This window comes from Ranitomeya imitator, chromosome 10 (genome assembly GCF_032444005.1).
Source record: "Ranitomeya imitator isolate aRanImi1 chromosome 10, aRanImi1.pri, whole genome shotgun sequence".
Lineage (NCBI taxonomy): Eukaryota > Metazoa > Chordata > Amphibia > Anura > Dendrobatidae > Ranitomeya > Ranitomeya imitator.
In genome coordinates, this window is record NC_091291.1 from 56,397,281 (window position 1) to 56,418,982 (window position 21,702).

Below are 21,702 nucleotides of genomic sequence, written 5' to 3' on the forward strand. Positions count from 1 at the left end.
TTAAGGGGAGCTTCCCTATATACATCCTGGCCTGGATGAGGAGTTAGACAGTTGGCAGCAGACAGTGGAGGAGCACAGAAGGACCTAAGAGCTAGAGGAGGGCTGCAACTGGGCCCCTCTAAGCAGAACACAGAAACTGGGCACAGGGAGCACGAGGCTCTATGGAACTGCAAGTCCCACAGCAGAACTGGAGGTCAGGAAGCTAAAAGTTACTTTCCCACATAATACCTGAGGTACAGCAACAATTAGAGCCCGGAGTCACTGTTTACAGAGAACCCAAGGGAATGGCACAAGTTGCCTACCATGCAGGGACTGTCCCAGGACAGAGAGTAACCGAGTACCTTGTCAGTACACTACAGGCAGCAAGGGACTAGCAATCAGTAGTGTTGAGCGACTTTTACTTTTATAGGATCGGGTCGGGTTTCACGAAACCCGACTTTTTCAAAAGTCGGGTCGAGTGAAATCGGCCGATCCTATAAAAAAGTCGGGGTCGGCCGAAACACGAAACCCAATGCAGTGCATTGTGTTTCCAATGGTTCCCAGGGTCTGAAGGAGAGGAAACTATTAGGTATATACTCACCCTCGGATGCGCCCTGCTTCTTTCCGGCAGCCTTCCTTCCTAAGAATCAGCTCTTGAAGAACCTTCGGTGACGTCGCGGCTTGTGATTGGTCGCGCGAGCGGTCACATGGACGGTCGCGCGACGTCATCTAAGGCCCTTCACGCGCTGATTCTAAGGAAGGAAGGCTGCCGGTTAGTACCAGGGCACGTCAGAGGGTGAGTATAGCAATATTTTTTATTTTAATTCTTTATTTTACACTTAAATATGGATTCCGATACCGATTTCCGATATTGCAAACATATCGGAACTCGGGATCGGAATTCCGATACCAGATTCAGAAGATCGCCGACCTCATGGCCGACCCCACACAGGGGTCGGGTCGGGTTTCATGAAACCCGACTTTGCCAAAAGTCGGCGACTTCTGAAAATGGCCGACCCGTTTCGCTCAACCCTAGCAATCAGCGCAAAGTGGAAGGCTCCCAAACTGACTTGGCAAAGGGATTTCCTCTTGCCTTCAGGCTGCCTGGACTCCATCCACACCTGTTGCCGGTACCCTGGACTGACGCATACTACAACATCAGTAAAACAGGTAAAGACTGCAACCCTGCGTCCTCCATTTATTTGCTTGCATTCACCATCCCAGCCAAACACACCGGGAGTCCTGGGGATGCCGCTTCACCTGTGGGAGGCATCACCATCTTTGCTGCAGTAACATCGTAGCAGAGGACTCCTTTAAGCAGCATTGGTCCTCTTTGACCGAGAACCACAGGTGGCGTCACAAACACAAACTTTATTACAACTCACTTAAAAGGCCTTTCCATTTTACTTGGGTGCCCAGGGCGCTGCCACCGTGACCACCCCTTTAATTGTGGCCTAACCCGCTACCGAGTACCCCAAGCCCTGGCGGGTGACTCAACTTGGTGTCACAAACAGGATTTCGTGCCCTGGCATTGCCAGGTACTTTGTGCCAGAGACTGTGACAATTGGCCTGTAAGCCGCCATTGCCGCGCGGCATGAACACGATGGGAAGAAGGAGGCATACCTTTGTGGGCAGAGCCTGCAAAAGAGTGCAAAGAGGAAGCGGGTGCCATGCTGACAGGAGAGCCGCAAGTGAGGACGCCATGCAGGAGTGCCGCAAGTGATGACACCGGGAAGCCCCGGAAGGAGGACCGGGAGAAGCACCTGACAGCGCGCAGGAGGATACGGTAAGGAAACATGGCACTCAGTAGATATGAGGGTTGGCGGTGCTCAAGTAGGGTGTCCACCCCGTATATTAAAGATGAATGAAACTTGGCACTCAATTTTTGAGAAGAAAAGCTTCTTAGTTTATTGATGCATCCAGACAAACAAAACCGCTAAACGTTTTCGGTCCACACCGGACCTTCGTCAGAGCGTTTCTAAGACATTGACTGGATGAGGAAGCTAATGAGCCTGAATGAGCGTCAGCCAGAGCACGGGATATAGGAGCTGCGTCGCTCTCCTCTGCTCTGCACTACTAGCGCTCAGGATCCAGCGCCGTTACTCCCTCCAGGCTTTGTGCCTCTCCTCTGGCGCTTCACCTTCCTTTGTGATCCTGCAGCAGACTGCAGCTCCAATATCCCGTGCTCTGGCTGACGCTCATTCAGGCTCATTAGCTTCCTCATCCAGTCAATGTCTTAGAAACGCTCTGACGAAGGTCCGGTGTGGACCGAAAACGTTTAGCGGTTTTGTTTGTCTGGATGCATCAATAAACTAAGAAGCTTTTCTTCTCAAAAATTGAGTGCCAAGTTTCATTCATCTTTAATATAGCGCGCAGGAGGAACCGCTGCAGACTCCGGAGGAGAGACGTCAGGCCTCTGCAAGGTTAGCACTGGGGTAGGGACATGTCCGACCCAGGAGGAGAACTGGCGGCGGTCTCAGCCACAGGCCCCATGATGTCCCTAGGCCCCACAGTGGACGCAGCTGCAGGTCCCATAATGCCACCAGGCCCCAGAGTGCCCTCAGCTCCTGCAAGCCGGCAGGACCCCATCGCAGTAACAGCTCCTATAATGCCGCTATCCATGCCCTATATACCGGGACCGGCCTGGCTGCCACAATATTCAGGGGAGTCTCATACGTTGAGTGACTTTAGGGAAAGGCTCTGCAGCCTACTTGAAGTATATCCCCTAATAGAACTTCAAAAGGTCAATATTCTAACTGCTCAATTAATTGACGCAGCCCTTAGAGAAGTGAAATTCTGTCCGGATATGAAAAAAAGAATTGTTAAGCAGATATTTGCCAAACTTAAAACCACTTTTGACACCAACACCGCTGCAGAAATCAAAATGAGGTTTTTTGGGTGCAAACAAAGAGAACAGGATAGCATACGAGACTATGCCCTTAATCTCCAGGAGGCATTGCGGGCCATTAAGCTGGTTGACCCTAACAGCGTTCAGGATGGGGACAAGCTAGTAAAGGAGCAGTTCATTGAGGGACTCCTGTCCAGCACCTACAGGACACAGCTGCGCATCCTGGCCTTGCAAAACCCTGACCTGGACTTTGCACAATTTAAAGACAGGTCCATCTGGGTGCTGCATGAACCACCACCCAGCCGCACAGTGCCCCCTAGGTGTTCAGCAATCACGTACCACTAGGAGGTGGCACCCTGTCATCAGGTCCCCATTGAGACCGACACAGATCCTGAATCATGACCCCTCCACAAGACTGCACCTCCAGGTCTGGGAACTGACTAAAAACATAGCTGCACTAGCCAGAACAGTGCAGTTCCCTCAGGAATCCCCAAAGGAGAAAATCCAGCTGGCTTCCAGTCTGGAGGACATCCCCTGGCAATGACAGAAGATGATCCCACTGATCAGAGAACGAGACAACGACCGCTATCATCAGGATGGATGACCCATCTGCCACCGCTATAACCAGGCAGGACACATTGCAAGGTACTGCCATTTAAACGAACGACCCCTGGGGCAGGGAGTCAACCTCTAGGAGTAGGATGACCAGGCCCACAAAACTGGCGAGCCAAGTATGTCGGAGGATGACCAGTCCTCCCCATTGTGATTGAAGGCATCCTGATGAACGCTTTACTGGACACCGGCTCTCAGGTGACGACAATGCCTTACATTCTCTACAAACGGTATTGGGCTGACTTTGATATTACCCATGGCCCAGATAGTGATTTGATAATAGTAGCAAGTAATTATCAGCCTTTGCCACAGGTGGGGTACAAGGAAGTAACCATTAAGGTGGGGCGGGGAGAATTGAAGGCCCAAGGACTGGTGATTTTTGATATTGACCGGAGAGAATGTAACCCCATGATAACTTTAGGTACTAATGTCATAGAAAATTGTCTTGCCGAGGTTATTGTCTTGTTACAACAGGTGGCAGAAACTGCTGGTTCCAGTTAGCAGCGTGTCCTGCAAAAATAAATCAGAGCCCTGGCGCAGAGATAACAGGTAGAATTGTCTGGTGGAGAAGTTGACCGTGTCACAGTGAGTGATCCAATCCCCATTGCCATACCCCCCAGGAGAGAAATGTTAATCTGGTGTCGGGCAGCAATAGGCCTCAGAGAGACTACCAGGCACTGGTAGAACCTGTGTATTTGGATAGCAGGCTCACCATCCTGACAGCCAGAGGGGTGGTTGATGTCCACAAGGGGAGGGTACCAGAACATGTCCTTAACTGTGGAGAGAAAGAGGTCCACTTCTCCAGATATGCCACACTTGCTAAACTGTTTACTGTTAATGATAATGCAACAAAAGCAACAAAACCCTTGGTCCCGTCTGACCAGGCGGCGGACAATGGCTCTGCAAGTCAGTTGGTGGATTGGTGTCAGAAATTACACGTGGGCACTGACTCTACCCCTTAGCACCAAAAACAGGGTTCTTACAGGGTGGTCCATGAGTATGAGCGGTCATTCAGCAAACACCCACTAGAGTTTGGGCAGGTAAAAGGGGTTCAAGATCATATCCCCACTGGAGGTCATCCGCCCATTAAAGAGAGGTACCGGCCTGTACCTCCAGCTCATTACCAATGTGCCAAGATTATGTTGCGAGAGGTGAAGGAGGCTGGGGTAATCAGAGACAGATGTGGCCCCTGGGCAGCTCCATTAGTTCTCGTTAGAAAGAAGGATGGTACAATGAGGATGTGTGTTGATTACAGGCAGATAAACTGTATTACACACAAGGATGCATAACCATTGCCCAGAATCGAAGAGTAATTAGCTGCCTTAAAATCTGCTAACTATTTCTCCACCATAGATCTCACTAGTGGGTAATGCCAGGTTTCTGTGGCTGAGGCGGATAAAGAAATGAACGCCTTCACAACACCGATGGGCCTCACTGAATTCAACTACATGCCGCTCGGATTTTGCAATGCACCAGGAACATTTCAGAGGATGATGGAGTGCTGCCTCGGGCCCAAGAATATTGAAACTGTCCTGTTGTACCTGGGTGATGTCATTGTCTTCCCCAAGACTTATGAAGACCACCTGAAGCATCTGGCTGAGGTGTTTGAAGCTCTGTCTGACTTTGGCCTGAAGGTAAAGCCATCAAAGTGCCACCTGTTGAAACCCAAAGTGCAGTACCTGGGCCATGTGGTAAGCACCGAAGGTGTGGCACCAGACCCTGACAAGGTCACCATGATCAGGGACTGGCTGAAACCCAGCAACATCCACGAAGTCTAACAGTTCCTCGGGTTGGTACGCTACTACTGAAGGTTCATTAAGGACTCCACCAAGATAGCCACACACCCCCAAGACCTGTTAGTGGGCTAATTCAAGAAGGCCAAGAGCAAGGGTCCTCTGTTTGAGTGGAATGACAGGCTGGAAGGATCCTTTGGTTGAAGTTGGCTCTCACGGGAGAGGAGGTACTGGCCTACCCTGACTATGACCAATCATTTGTGCTCTACACAGACGCCAGCAACGTTGGACTGGGTGCAGTGTTGTCCAAGGTGCAGAGAGGAAAAGAAAGAGTAATTGCCTACGCCAACAGGAAGCTTCATCCCACTCAAAGGAACCCCGAAAACTACAGTTCCTTCAAGCTGGAATTCCTGGCCATAGTCTGGGCGGTAATAGAGCAATTCAAAAACTACCTGGCCTCAGCAGGATTCACCATTTTCATGGACATCAATTCGCTGACCCACCTGGAAACTGCAAAACTAGTTGCATTGGAGCAGCAATGAATGGCAAGGTTGTCCAACTACGAATTCACCATCAAGGGCCATGTAGGGCACAAGAACGCAATTGCCAATGCGCTGTCCAGGATGCCCCATTGCTCAGAAGTGGAAGAAGATCCGGAAGCACTTGAAGAGATTCAGTTACCAGCTTTCCATCACCCTGGGGCGACTCATTATTATCATCATTTGAGGAACAAGCGCAATAACAAGCAAGAAGCCACGCTGAACCCATTGCCCCACCATGGATGGACGGAAAAACAGGATAGTGACCCAGCAGTCTGTCTGGTAAAAGAGCTGCTAACACAAGCCAATTCACACCCTGGTCCAGATGCTCCACAAGAGACTCAGCAGTTGTGGAAGGAGAAGGGCAAATTGTTTATCTACAAAGGTAAGCTGTGTCAGAGGAATATTGACCCACGCACTCATGAGCTGTTTTGGCAGGTGGTAGTCCAGAGACAAGATGCACCAATGGTCTTGGAAGCGTGCCACGATGGAGCAGGACACTTCAGATGGAAGAAGTTAGAGATCCTACTCTGTGGAAGGTTCTACTGGATTGACATGAGAAGAGCCATTGAAAACTTGAACTAGTGGCCTTAGACCACATGAAGCTAACCCCAAGCTGGTCTATGTCTATGCTCTGACCATTGTGTACGATTACTCCAGATTCCTGGTAGTCAGACAGCGAAGATAGCGGACAAGGCCTTCCAACAACACTTCTGTTGACCACATGGTTACCCTGAGAAGGTGCTCACCGACCAAGGCCCAGCCTTTGAAGCAGAAGTGTTCCAAGGGTTCTGTAACCTGTATGGATGGAAGAAGATAAGAACAACGCCGCACCATCAGACCAACTGTATGTGTGGAAAGATGAATCAGGTGGTTATCGACCTATTAAAAACCATGCCTTTGGAAGAGAGAAACTTATGGCCAGAGAAGTTGCCAGACTTGGTAGATCTGTACAATCACATCCCAGTGAATTCCACCAACTGCTCTCCAGCCTACCTGATGAGAGGAAGATCTCGCAAATTACCTTTTGATCTTGAAATGGGAGTCCTCACACCAGAAGCAAAATCATCTGATGCAAATTTGGATACTGAGCGACAGCAGAAATACCGCCCAGTACAGGAGTGTGTGCAAAGAAGCTTGTCCCAGACAAGACAAAGACAAGAAAGAATCTATAATCAGCATGCCCCTGCAATTCCTTTGTCACCAGGTGAACAAGTGCTAAAGCGAAAATGAAGAATGCACACACTTGATGACCAGTGGGAAGCAGAACCATATACCATCTTACCATCAAACTTTGATAACACCAAAATGTGTCTAATAAGCAAAGATGGAGGAGAAACATCAACTGCGGTATCAAGGGATCATCTTAAAGTGTGCCTTGACAAACTGAAAGACCCAGTTACTTCTCAACCCACAGAAAGAGAGGAAAAGAGAATCCATACCGTTCTTGGAGACTTCCCCAGTCATGGACTCAGGTAAATCAAGCGACAGTGGTACCGGTTTTGACTTTTCCCCAGTTGGAAATACCAGAAGGTGATTTAACCAAAACCATCTTGAGACAGAAGAGACTACTCCAGCAGGCTCAAGCAGCAGACGTCACACCAGCAGTGGAACCAGAAAATCCACCCCCTGCTATTGGTGAATCTGTCATGCCCACAGTGAGCAACAATACTCTTAGGAGGTCAAGTATACCTGTGCTACGTAGAATCCCCAAAACTTAGCACCACGTCGGACACTATATAAACACTACTGACACCTACCCAAACTGTCAACGCCCCTTTAGAAGAAGCTATTGCGTAACGGCGCTCGTGGGGCACAGGGGAGCCTCAACAGCACTCTTACCACAGCTCATAGACTTTGGACATGTAACAAATGCATCTGCAGGTAATTGATTACTTTTTGTGCCTTGCATCTTCACTTGGCTGTATATAGGTAGTATAGTGGTCTTACCACTTCTCAGTTATATTAGCAACTAATCTTGCTTCACTGGGTATATCTCTATCTGCCTTGTATGTGGCGAACATAGCACTCTTATATATACCAACATACACATGGTCTTCTGCGCTGATATACACAGTCACTGGGCATTTTTTTTCCTCTTTTGCTGTAATTACCAATCCTAATTGTATTACGACTTGAATAATTATAGTTTACAGCATCTTTTTGGACTTATGCTGGATAAGTCTCCCCCGGTATTTGGAGGTTTTCCGTTCCCCCGTTTTTGTCTATATGTACCAATTAAAATTTTAAACTTTAAATATTATAAATAAATATACAGTTTTTAATTACATCTTCACTTCACTTCAGTTCTTTTATGGCACCCACCATACTAGAATATGTTTTTTTGATATATTGTTGAAGTGACTTTAGCCGCTGCTAAACATAGGACTATGGCAATAATACCTAGAATCCCCAGTAGCATAGTCATTAGAGAGTGCATAACACCAGTGATAGCGAGCCTAGTGAGTCTGGTCAGATCACCCTCAGTGCCTGTGCTGCGTAAATCAACCCGTAGTACCCGAGGTCAGATCCAAGCCCATTACAGGGACTAAAAATATAAAACGTTAATAATTTGTTTTACCTGTGTAAAAATATTTGCTCATATTTATTGAAAAACTTTAGATGGACAATAGGGTAATGGACGGTGAACTGCGCAAAAACTGTCACTGTAAATAGTTGGCACCTTCAAGGTGCACCTTTGGTTCTACCCACATTTCCAGCGTGGGTAGGGCCTTGCTTTTTCACAGACCTGAAGCAAAAACCATCTGGCGTGGCTGAACACAGGGTCTGGATGTACACCTTTTAGCCCACCCACGCCTACGTTGGGGGTTTATGACAGATCCCACACATCGGTACTGTTGTAAATGAACAAGGACACCCTGGTATAAGACCAGTTGTAATTTTGTAAATATGTTTGCAACGTATGTTAACTAATTGGAAACCGAGTGAAGCTGTATCTGCTGTCTATTGGAACCCTCCCTTTGTGATAGTTATAGTAATATGTGATTCTTTGTTGAGTAGTTTTTATATTGATTCTCTGCACTATGTTTATATATATTATATTGGTTTCACTTCTAAGGTGGGATATGTGGTTCAACTTTATATACACATATACTTGATGATATCACTTTTTTACTATTCTATAGTATCACATTTGTAATTGCCACTGTGGTCAATTATTTTATATTTTTTATCAAATGGCACTTTGGCACTTTATCACAGTTTCTTAATTGACTCTGGACGTTGCTATTTGTTCCTTTCACTAAAAATGTAATGTGTACTGGGTCACTTCTGACCCTTATTTTTTATCACCCTTAGGCTGCCGTCACACTAGCAGTATTTGGTCAGTATTTTACATCAGTATTTGTAAGCCAAAACCAGGAGTGGGTGATAAATACAGAAGTGGTGCATGTGTTTCTATTATACTTTTCCTCTAATTGTTCCACTCATGGTTTTGGCTTACAAATACTGAGGTAAATTACTGGACACATACTGCTAGTGTGACAGCAGCCTTATACGCATTTGATCGTTTTAATAACATTGTTAGGCTATGTGCAGACGTTGCGGATTCTCTGCGGATCCGCAGCATTTTTTGAGGTGCAGAAACGCTGCAGATCCGCAATTGATTTACAGTACAATGTAAATCAATGAGAAAAAAAATGCTGTGCACACTTTGCGGAAAATCCGCTGTGGAAACGCTGCGATTTAAAAGAAGCAGCATGTCACTTATTTTTTGTGAATCTGCAGCGTTTTTGTACCCATTCCATTATAGAAAACCTCAGGGGTAAAAAAACACAGCAAATCCACAAGAAAACCACAGCAAAATCGCACGAAAAATGCTGCGGAACCACACAAAAAACACGACAAATCCGCAGGTGCGTTTTCTGCCAGGAGAGGCAGAATCCGCACCAGAAATTCCTAAGCCTAATCCGCAACATGTGCACATAGCCTTAGATTGTCCCTGTTGAGACGTGTTTATACACATACGATATTATTCTTTATATTCACTATGGTGGTGTTTATATTTTAAGGCTGCTTTTATACTACAATATCACTGGGTGGTCCATTATACTTGTGTATATTTGGGTTGAAGGATCGAGAATTTTAGGTCACTATTAATTTGTATTAAATGATAAGAATTTGTTCTATCTGCAGACACATATTTACGAGATTGATTGGCAGGTAACTTGCTATTTAGGTAATGGACAGTTGTGGTACTGATACCATCCTAGTTTCGGCCGGCGCGCATGTGCTCTGGCATCCTGGAGGTGTTGCAGGTAACGGTGCCTATCACTGGCGGTGGGCGGGGTATTGGGTCCGGCCCCTTCCCGTGTGGTCTCTCGCGGCTGGTGGCTCGATCTCGGTGCGTTGCTGCTTGCCTGCCTCATTCTGTCCGGGATAGCCGACGCTGCATGCGCCACAACATGGCCGTTTAACAGATGACTATTGATCACTGTTATGACAGTACTCTATACCAAAACTACAAATACAGGCATTCCACCTGCCTATGTCACATGTGGTTTAGGGCGGGGTTATATCATTATTGGTCAGCCTTGATTTAAAAGGAGCATGACTTAATTATAATGCCACTCCCCCTGATGAATGCACGTCGCCGAAACACGCATAGGAGCAGCGGCACCATCACTAGAGCATTTGGTAAGTTTGTATTCTTTATTGTTACTATTTTTCACTTTTTGCCTTAAAAGGCCTTTCCCTTTTACTTGGGTGCCCAGGGTCACGGACCATGCACCTGCCACCGTGACCACCCCTTTAATTGCGACCGGACCCGGTACCAAGTACTCCAGGCCTTGGAGGGCGACAAATACGTGGGAAAAAAAGTATTTAGTCAGCAAACAATTGTGCAAGTTCTCCCACTTAACCCCTTCATGACCGGAGCTTTTTTCGTTTTTGCGTTTTTATTTTTTGCTCACCTCCTTCCCAGAGCCATAACTTCTTTATGTTTCTTTCAATATGTCCAGGTGAGGGCTTATTTTTTGTGGGATCAGCTATAATTTTGAACGACACCATTGGTTTTAGCATGTCGTGTACTCGAAAATGGGAAAAAAATTCCAAGTGTGGTGAAATCCCACACTTGTTTTTCATTTGACTTTTTTGCTAGGTTTACTAAGTGCTAAAACTGACCTCCCATTATGATTCTCCAGTTCATTATGAGTTCACAGACACCAAACTTGTCTGGGTTCATTTTTTATCTGAAGGTACCATCACACTCAGCAACTTTACAATGAGAACGACAATGATCCGTGACTTGCAGCGTCCTGGATAGCGATCTCATTGTGTTTGACACGCAGCAGTGATCAGGATCCCGCTGTGATATCGCTGGTCGGAGCTAGAAGGCCAGAACTTTATTTGGTCGTCAGGTCGGCGTGTATCGTCGTGTTTGACAGCAAAAGCAATGATGCCTGCAATGTTTTACATGGAGCTAACAACCAGCGAGAACGATAAGTGAGTCGCCGTTACGTCACTGGATCGCTCCTGCATAGTTCTGGAGCTGCTGTGTTTGATGTCTCTACAGCGACCTAAACAGCGACGCTCCAGCGATCGTCTCGTTGTCTATATCGCTGCAGCATCGCTGAGTGTGACGGTACCTTAAGTAGTGAAAAAAAGTGGCGCAAAAAAAATGGCGCAATTTTCCAAGACCCATAGCGTTGCGTCTCCATTTTTCGCTATCTCGGGTTGGGTGTGGGATTATTTTTTGCGTGCCAAGCTGATGTTTTTAATGATACAATTTTTGTGCAGATACTATCTTTGATTGCCCCGTTATTGCATTTTAATTCAATGTTATGGGGACAAAAAAAAATGTGATTCTGGCGTTTTGACTTTATTTCTCTCTACGCCGTTTAGTGATCAGCTTAATCCTTTTTTTCTTTGATAGATCGGGCAATTATGAATGCGGCAATACCAAATATGTGCATATTTGATTTTATTTTTATTGTTTTATTTTGAATGGGCCGAAATGGGCGTGATTGAAACTTTTATATATTTTTTATTTTTTTTCATATTTTTAATCACATTTTTTTACTTTTGGCATGTTTCAATAGCCTCCATGGGAGGGTAGAAGCTGCAACAACTCGATTGGCTCTGATACATAGAGGCAATGCTATATATACTTTGTTGGCAATGACAGTGGTCAAACGTTTTCTGTAAGTTACATGGTTACATAGTTATTAAGGTTTAAGGAAGACTTTAAGTTCATCTAGTTCAACCCATAGCCTAACCTAACATGCCCTAACATGTTGATCCAGAGGAAGGCCAAAAAAACCCATGTGCAAAGAGTAAGCTCCACATTGGGGAAAAAAATTCCTTCCCGACTCCACATACGGCAATCAGACTAGTTCCCTGGATCAACGCCCTATCAAGGAATCTAGTGTATATACCCTGTAACATTATACTTTTCCAGAAAGGTATCCAGTCCCCTCTTAAATTTAAGTAATGAATCCCTCATTACAACATCATACGGCAGAGAGTTCCATAGTCTCACTGCTCTTACAGTAAAGAATCCGCATCTGTTATTATGCTTAAACCTTTTTTCCTCCAAACGTAGAGGATGCCCCCTTGTCCCTGTTTCAGGTCTATGATTAAAAAGATCATCAGAAAGGTCTTTGTACTGTCCCCTCATATATTTATACATTAAAATAAGATCACCCCTTAGTCTTCGTTTTTCCAAACTAAATAGCCCCAAGTGTAATAACCTATCTTGGTATTGCAGACCCCCCAGTCCTCTAATAACCTTGGTCACTCTACTCTGCACCCGCTCTAGTTCAGCTATGTCTTTCTTATACATCGGAGACCAGAACTGTACACAGTATTCTAAGTGTGGTCGAACTAGTGACTTGTATAGAGGTAAAATTATATTCTCCTCATGAGCATCTGTGCCTCTTTTAATGCATCCCATTATTTTATTTGCCTTTGTAGCAGCTGCCTGACACTGGCCACTAAATGTGAGTTTGTCATCCACCCATACACCCAGGTCTTTTTCATTGACGGTTTTGCCCAGAGTTTTAGAATTAAGCACATAATTATACATCCCTCTCCTAGTGTTTCATCACCCATCCCCTGCAGACTGTGAGTCCTTGCGGGCAGGGTCCTCCCTCCTTATGTACCCGTGTGCCTGTTATCTGCTCATGTTTAATGTATTTGTCTATACTTGCCTCGTATTCACATGTAAAGCGCCATGGAATAAATGGCGCTATAAAAATATATAATAATAATAATAAATACATCTTATTACTTCTACCCAAGTGCATGACCTTACATTTATCCCCATTAAAGCTCATTTGCCATTTATCAGCCCAAGCTTCTAGTTTACATAAATCATCCTGTAATATAAAATTGTCCTCCACTGTATTGATTACCCTGCAGAGTTTAGTGTCATCTGCAAATATTGAAATTCTACTCTGAATGCCCCCTAAAAGGTCATTAATAAATATGTTAAAAAGAAGAGGGCCCAATACTGACCCCTGTGGTACCCCACTGCTAACCACTACCCAGTCCGAGTGTGCTCCATTAATAACCACACTTTGTTTCCTATCCCTGAGCCAGCTCTCAACCCACTTACACATATTTTCCCCTATCTACACAAGGTTGGCACACACTGTTGGTGGTTTGTTGGCCCATTCCTTCATGCAGATCTACTGTAGAGCAGTGATGTTTTGAGCCTATCGCTGGGCAACACAGACTTTCAACTCCCTCCAAAGGGTTTCTATGGGTTTGAGATCTGGAGACTGGCTAGGCCACTCCAGGACCTTCATATGCTTCTTACAAAGCCACTCCTTTGTTGCTCTGGCAGTATGCTGAAAGATCCATCCACATTTCATCTTTAATGCTCTTGCTGATGAAAGGACGTTTGCACTCAAAATCTCACGATACAAGGCCCCATTCATTTTTTCATGTACACAAATCAGTCTTCATGGTGCCTTTGCAGAGAAAAAGCCCCAAAGCATGATGTTGCCACCCCCATGCTTTGCAGTAGGTATGGTGTTCTTTGGATGCAACTTAGAATTCTGTCTCCTCCAAACACAATGAGTTTTGTTTCTACCAAACAGTTCTACTTTGGTTTCATCAGACCATATGACATTCTCCCAATACTCTTCTTGATAATCCAAATGCTCTCTAGCAAACTTTAGACAGGCCCGGACATGTGCTAGCTTAAACAGGGGGACCGGTCTGACACTGCAAGATCTGAGTCTCTGGCGGTGTAGTGTGTTACTGATGGTAGCCTTTGTTACGGTGGTCCCAGCTCTATGCAGGTCATTCACTAGGTACCTCCGTGTGGTTCTGGGATTTTTGCTCACCTTTCTTGTGATCATTTTCTTATTGTTGCTCCCATAGTTGAGTTCATCACACCAAGCTTCTTGCCTATTGCAGATTCAGTTTTCCCAGCCTCGTGCAGGGCTACAATTTTGTTTCTGGTGTCCTTTGAAAGCTCTTTGGTCTTCACCATAGTGGAGTTAGAAGTGTGACTGTTTGAGATTGTGGACAGGTGTCTTTTATACTGATAACAAGTTCAAACAGGTGCCATTACTACAGGTGATGAGTGGAGAACAAAAGAGCTTCTTAAAAAAAAGTTACAGGTCTGTGAGAGCCAGAAATCTTGCATGTTTTTAGGTGACCAAATACTTATTTCCACCAGAATTTTGCAAAATAAATCTTGCAAAATCAGACAGTGTGGTTTTCTGGATTTGTTTTCTCATTTTGACTTTCATAGTTGTGGTCTACCTATGATGTCAATTATAGGCCTCTATCATTTTTTTAAGTGGGAGAACTTGCACAATTGGTCGCTGAGTAAATACCTTTTTTCCCCACTGTATAATCCCAATAAAATACATTTTAGATTGTGACTGTAATGTGAAAAAATGTCAAAAAATTCACGACGTATATGAACACTTTTTCACGGCACTGAACATATATATCTAATATATAAAGCTGAATGTGTGTGTGTGTGTGTGTATGTGTGTATGTCCGGGATTGGCATCTGCACCGTCACAGCTACAGCCACAAAATTTTGCACAGTCACACGTCTGGACCCCGAGAGCGTCATAGGCTATGCTGTGAGGCGAAATTTTAACCCCGCGCGTTCCAATTCACCAAACAATTTTGCCCCTATCTACATAATGGGGAAAAAAGTGAAAGGAAAAGTGTTGGAGGCGTCGTAGCTACAGCCACAAAATTTTGCACAGTCACACATCTGGACCCTGAGAGCGTCATAGGCTATGTTGTGAGGTGAAATTTTAACCCCGTGCTTTCCAATTCACCAAACAATTTTGCCCTTTCTACATAATGGGGAAAAAGCAAAAGGAAAAGTGTTGGAGGCGTCGCAGCTACAGCCACAACATTTTGCACAGTCACACTTCTGGACCCCGAGAGCGTCATAGGCTATGTTGTGAGGTGAAATTTTAACCCCGCGCTTTCCAATTCACCAAACAATTTTGCCCCTATCTACATAATGGGAAAAAATGAAAGGAAAAGTGTAGGAGGCAAATTGACAGCTGCCAGATGTGAACAAGGGGGACTTAAAGAATGAGAGCGATGGCGCCAAAGAGTATATACCGTACAGTTGCTAAGGCGGGGCCCCGACATGGGATACTCACCACACACGGGGATATGAACACACACACAAAATGTGCCACACACTACCACGTGCTTGAACACATATTACCCTCAGCACACATTTCACCACAAATACACCAACCTCGCCACATAAAAGTCAAAACACAAAAGTCGCCGCTCAAAACTCGCCACGCGCAGAACTCGCCACATGCAAAAACTAGGCTCTTGCAAAACTCGCCACAAGTGCAAAACTCACCTCATGGAAAACTCGCCACACGCAAAACTTGCACATGCGGAAAAATTGCCACATGCACAAAAGTTGCAACACATGCAAAAGTTGCCTCACACAAAACTTGCACATACTCAAAAGGCACCACACATAAAACTCACCACGCGCAAAACTCGCCATGCGCAAAACTTGCTGCACACAACTTGCTACACTAACCTGTCACATGCAACTCGACACACAAAAAGTTTCTACACGCATGTTGCCACACAAAACTCATCTCACAAAAGTCGCTATATGCATGTCGCCACACACAACTCAACACACACAACTTGACAAACGAAACTCGCCCTAAAACACACACAAGTCTGGTATTATCCTTCAAAAATAAAAATCTGATTAATAAGCAGACAAACTACAACAAATGTACCATATAGGAAATACGGCAGCTGTCAGTCACATGACCTGTCTATTATGTGTATGTGTGAGCTAATATATACTGCCAGGGGGAGGGCTTCCTGTTGGCTGGGGATTTATCAGGCTGCCAATTTAGCTTACAAATACTGAGGTAAAAATACTGAACAAATAACGTGTGAACGAGGTCTAATACAGGAGGAGATGACACACAGGTATATACTATATACAGGGGAGATGACACACAGATATATACTATATACAGGAGAGATGACACACAGGTATATACTATATAGAGGAGGAGATGACTTACAGGTACATATATATACAGGAGGAGATGACATACAGGTATATACTATATACAGGAGGAGATGACACACAGGTTTATACTGTATACAGGAGCAGATGACCTACAGGTATATACTATATACAGGAGGAGATGACACACAGGTATATACTATATACAGGAGAAGATGACACACAGGTATATACTATATACAGGAGCAGATGACCTACAGGTATATACTATATACAGGAGGAGATGACATACAGGTATATGCTATATATAGAAGATGACATGCAGGTATATACTATATACAGGAGGAGATGACACACAGATATATACTATATACAGGGAAGATGACACACAGGTATATACTATATACAGGAGGAGATGACATACAGGTATATACTATATATAGAAGGAGATGACATCCAGGTATATACTATATATAGGGGAGATGACACACAGCAGGTTTATACTATATACAGGGGAGATGACATACAGGTATATACTATATACAGGAGATGACATACAGATGTATACTATATATAAGGGAGATGACAAACATGTTTATACTGAGGTGATGAGGTGAAAATGAGAGGTGTGAGGTGAAAATGAAAAGGTGTGAGGTGAAAATGAAAAGGTGTGAGTGCAAAATGAGAGGAGTGAGGAAAAATAGTGGAGTGATCAGAAAATGACAGATGTGTGGTTGAAATGACAAGTGTTAGGGGGGAATGAGAGGAGTGAGGGAGAAAATGAGAGGTGTGAGGGAGAAAATGAGAGATGTGAGGGGGAAAATGGAAGATGTGATTGGGAAAATGAGAGGCGTGATGGGAAAATAAGAGAAGTGAGGTGCTATAACTAACCACAGATATTTACTATGCCCAGGCAACGCCGGGCTCTTCAGCTAGTATATATATAAATATATATATATATATACTGTGTATATGAGTCGAACGTGAGGGCAGTGGTGTACTCGGTACCGGGTCCGGTCGCTCTTAATGGAGAGGTCACTGTGGTTGCGACCCATCCATGACCCTGGGCGCTCACATAAACCTGTGGTTTTCGGTCAGTAGGGACCGATGCCGCTTAAAGGGGTCATCTGGGGTGATGGTATGGCGGCCAGACGGTGATGCTTCCCACAGGTGAAGTGGGGTCCTCAGGGCTGCCGAAGTGTAAGTAGCAATTATGGTGTATGCTGATAAATAACAAAGGACACTGTATAATAGTCTTTACCTAGTTTACTGATGGTAGCAGTCCATCTCAGTCCAGGGTACCAGGTTCAGGTGTCGCGGTGGCCCAGCCGACTTGGAGGCAATAGATTAATCCCCTTTTCCAGTTGAGATACGTGAGCCTTTCCTGCTAACACTGGGGTGTGAGGTCCCTGCTGCCTGAAGCTTGCTGGCAAGGTAACCCTCCTTTCCCCTGTCTTGGGACAGGTACCTATGTGGCGGGCAGCTTGAGCCATTTTACAGAGTCTCTATTATGACCCGGGTTCTTCAGGTTCTGCTTCACCTCCAGGCGTGGTGTGGCCAAATAACATACAGTCCTATGCCCTCTGGTTCTGCTATGTGTCCTAGAGTACCACAAAATCCTAGGACTCCCAGTGCCCGGTTTCTGCGCTTCGGCTCTGAGGGTGCCCAGTCACAGTTTCCCTCTGAGCTCTTTTCCACTCCTTTACTCCTTCTCTCAATGGCTCCACTACATACGACAACCCCTCGGGTTCTCGTCCTTCCCTGGAGCTGCAGCTCAGTCTTGGCTGCACGGCTCCGTAGTCAGCACTCTGCTCCAGACTTCCTTTCTACTCCATGTCTCTCTCCAACTGAACTAACTCCTCCTCCAGACCAGAACACTTAAAGCTGGGGAAGCTCCCCTGAATCCGGGTCCTGAGCTCCCCCTTCTGGCCTGGATTTGCAATGTGTTGTGTGTGGGTGCCTTACCTGGTGAAGGGAACTCCCCTTGCCTCCAAGCGTCATATTACCCTACCCGAAAGGAAGGCAATATCACTGTAAAAAATGGTCATCTGGGGTGTTACATATACATACATACGTATATATAAGATATTTATTTGTGCAGCATTCATTCGTTCATTGGTTAGCACTGCAGCGTTGAGGTCCTGGGTTCAAATCCCACCAAGTACAACATTTGCAAGGAGTTTTTGTGTTCTCCCAGTGTTTGCATGGGCTTTCTCCTAAAATCCAAAGACATACTGATAGGGAATCTAGATTGTGAGCACCAATAACGACATTGGCTATAATGTCTGTAAAGTGCTGTGGAATTAAAGGTGTTTATTTAAGTGACTAAAATAAAAAATATACTAGTTGGGGTGGCTTTTCTCTTCTTTTTTTGTATTTATCCATCTATCTGTCTATCTATCTATCTATCTATCTATCTATCTATCTATCTATCTATCTATCTATCTATTATATATCTGTCTATCTGTTGTCTATCATCTATCTACTGTATTATCTATCTGTCTATTATCTATCTATCTATCTATCTATCTATCTATCTATCTATCTATCTATCTATCTATCTATCTATCAACTATCTATTATCTATCCATATGTCTATTATCTTTCTATTTATCTATTATCTATCTATCATCTATCTATCATCCTTGTATCCATTTATCTATCTATCTTTCTGTTTATCTATTATCTATTTATCTATTAACTATCTATCTATCTATCATCTATCTTTTATATATCAATTAATTGCTTATTTATCTATTATCTATCTATATATTATCTATCTCTACATCTATCTATCTATCTATCTATCTATCTATCTATCTATCTATCTATCTATCTATCTATCTATCTATCTATCTATCTATCTATCTATCGCCATGTAATGCATATGTAACCTATGCAAAGTGCTATTTATTTTCAGTCCAGAAATGTTTGCAAATAATGCAAAATAAAAAAAGTAAATGTCTTAAATAACTTTACAACTATTTCAAAACTTGTTGCTAAATTGCATATAGTATTTTCATCATTATAAGTTTAATATTAAGGATACTTGCAGAAATGCACAGTTCAGAACCTACAGTAATCACTAAGACTGATCATGCAATAAAAGAATCATCATTGTATGGTTTCCATTTAATACTAAGAAAAGTGCACATTCACTACATGAAAACACAAGAACTTACATTTACGAACAAAGAGATTATTGCCAGGCCATTGGGGTTGCGGGATGCCTCGCTGACATTACTGTACAAATCCTGGTTATAATGAATAAGCTGTACCTGTAATAAGAGAGGGGTGTCTCACAAGGTCAGAAACCAAAAGAGAAGATAGAAAATCAAGGCTCACAGATTCAAAGATATCAGATGGAAAAGTAGGAAATAGAGAGAACAGGCATGGACAAGCAGACTTTAATGGCACTGTAAGAAAGTAAGAGAAAATAAGAAATAATAAAGAAGAGTGTGATTTAATGATTTAACAGCTTACTATCAGAACAAGTTTCAGGAGTTAAATATCCTTATAATTTTATTTGCTTAAAGAAGTTTTCCTGTTTTAGAAAGTAACTATTGACTCTTGTATCGTGAAATTCAACAAGACAAGAGAAGTTGATATGACCATTCTTTAGCACAAATCAAGCATGGTTTATAAAGCGTTTGGACTGGCCACTAAACTAATTCAAAATAACATGTAAAATAAAAAACTAAAAAAACAATACTTTACCATTTCTCTACCATTTATGTTCCAATGTTGCGGTCTGCCAAGTAGCCCAGAGCCAGTCTATGAACTTCCTGCACCGACCAATTGGACCAAATCAGAAGTAAGGACACCGATAGAGGATCAGTAAGGTGAATATCACTTAGTTATTATTTTTCAGCATTATGAGTGTTTTTATTTAATCATTTATTTATTTATTTTCAGCTCAATCACAATTGTTTGTGGTGCTCATGTTTCGGGATTGAGGAACACTAACAGGTCAACGTTCTTCCACTAATTTTTGTGTGTATACAGTATATGGCTGAAGAATGATGACCATTATATATTGGATTATTATAGGATTTAAGCTACAGCTTATTCTATGCTTGTTCTTAATAGTAATACGGAAGTTGGTTATGAAACGAAAGAAAAAAAAAACAACAACATGATCCTATTAATGAAGCAAAACTTTTGTTACAGTGAAATAATGCATTTCATACTCTTGCATTATCTATCTAAGCTCATTTATATTTCACTGCACACTGCCTAATCTGTTCCAATTATTGATTTACTTTACACATAAGTAATATTTCCAAAACTAAGCAACAGTGACATCAAAATATAAAATAGCTTCATTGAGAGCTACACTTAGGGGAACCAATCAATCTGGCACTTGCTTCAGTACTTGTGTCTTATCCGCTAATAAATTGCATCTCAGTTGGACTTGAATTAAAGCATCATTTATGACGGTTATTTAAAGACTGTAACAGAATCTCAATAAACGTTCCTATTTAAAGACAAATAATGTAATTTTCTCCTGTTTTAATGAACTCTGTGTACTAACGACATAATTTATCACTTGCATTGTTTAGTTCGCTATTTACCATTACCTTAATGATAGTAACAATTTATGCAAAGGAAATGGAGGTTGGGGCTGCCTTATTAATATTTATGTAAGGGTAATGGTATCTATCTATCTATCTATCTATCTACTCAGATATTATATCTATTTTTGTATGTTTAAGTCAGACATAATTTTAATAACTGAAATGCTTTAAAATTTCAACTTCTTTTGTGTCTCTCTCTAGTTACAGAATAAAATGCATTCACAGAATATTCTCATTATTTCTGTTATTACAGTCACCTCTCCAGCAGCAGCCTCCTTGTTCATGAGATGTTCTGACCCGATGCCATTCTCGCTGCCAAAATGCAACATGATCTCATCAAGACGATGATTATATAACAGGGGGCCCCCAGAAATGTTAACTTGCAGCTGCTTGTCCAGGCGGAAGGATACATGCCGTCCTGTATTGTACATTGTTCCACTGATCTGGAATACAATGGGAAGATTCAAATAATAAATAAGTTTTGACCTAACCAAAGAACAAGAAAAGTAAAAAAAATATCAAAAGTTCCTCTACCCCCCGAAAAAGTACACACAGGCAGACCAATGTTTAACCTCCTAATTGACACAAACATATTTTGCGAGCGCGAGGTGCGGATGCAATATATTGTTTCTATTAGGTTGAATGTGTTACTTTTCAACAAATGTCTATAAATGGACTATATGTGGCACTTCAACCAACTATATCATCAAAAAGCGGATTTAAATTCAATTCACCGCATGAAGAGATCCATACAATTTAAAAAATAACATTTTTATTAGTATTACAGTATAAAAACATACACAAAAGACAAAACTTGATATACAAAAACAAAGTGCCCATTGGGGGGAGAGACAACAACCACATCCACCGCTGGATATATCGCAGAATCAATGAATATGAGAATATATGTAACCGTGACCACTGAAAAGGCTACTGCTAAATAACAGAG

General features: G+C 43.3%; 1 protein-coding gene across 1 annotated transcript in view; it reads right to left on the minus strand.

Moving 5' to 3' along the window:
* The window catches only part of LOC138650953 (carbonic anhydrase-related protein 10-like), a 1,155,128-nt gene that overhangs the window by 362,099 nt on the left and 771,327 nt on the right, over positions 1–21,702 (minus strand). The window contains exons 4-5 of the mRNA XM_069740840.1: positions 21,011–21,196; positions 19,359–19,454 (exon numbers count right to left, since the gene is read on the minus strand). Coding sequence (XP_069596941.1) covers positions 19,359–19,454; positions 21,011–21,196 — 282 coding nt within the window. The remainder of the gene's footprint in view (positions 1–19,358; positions 19,455–21,010; positions 21,197–21,702) is intronic.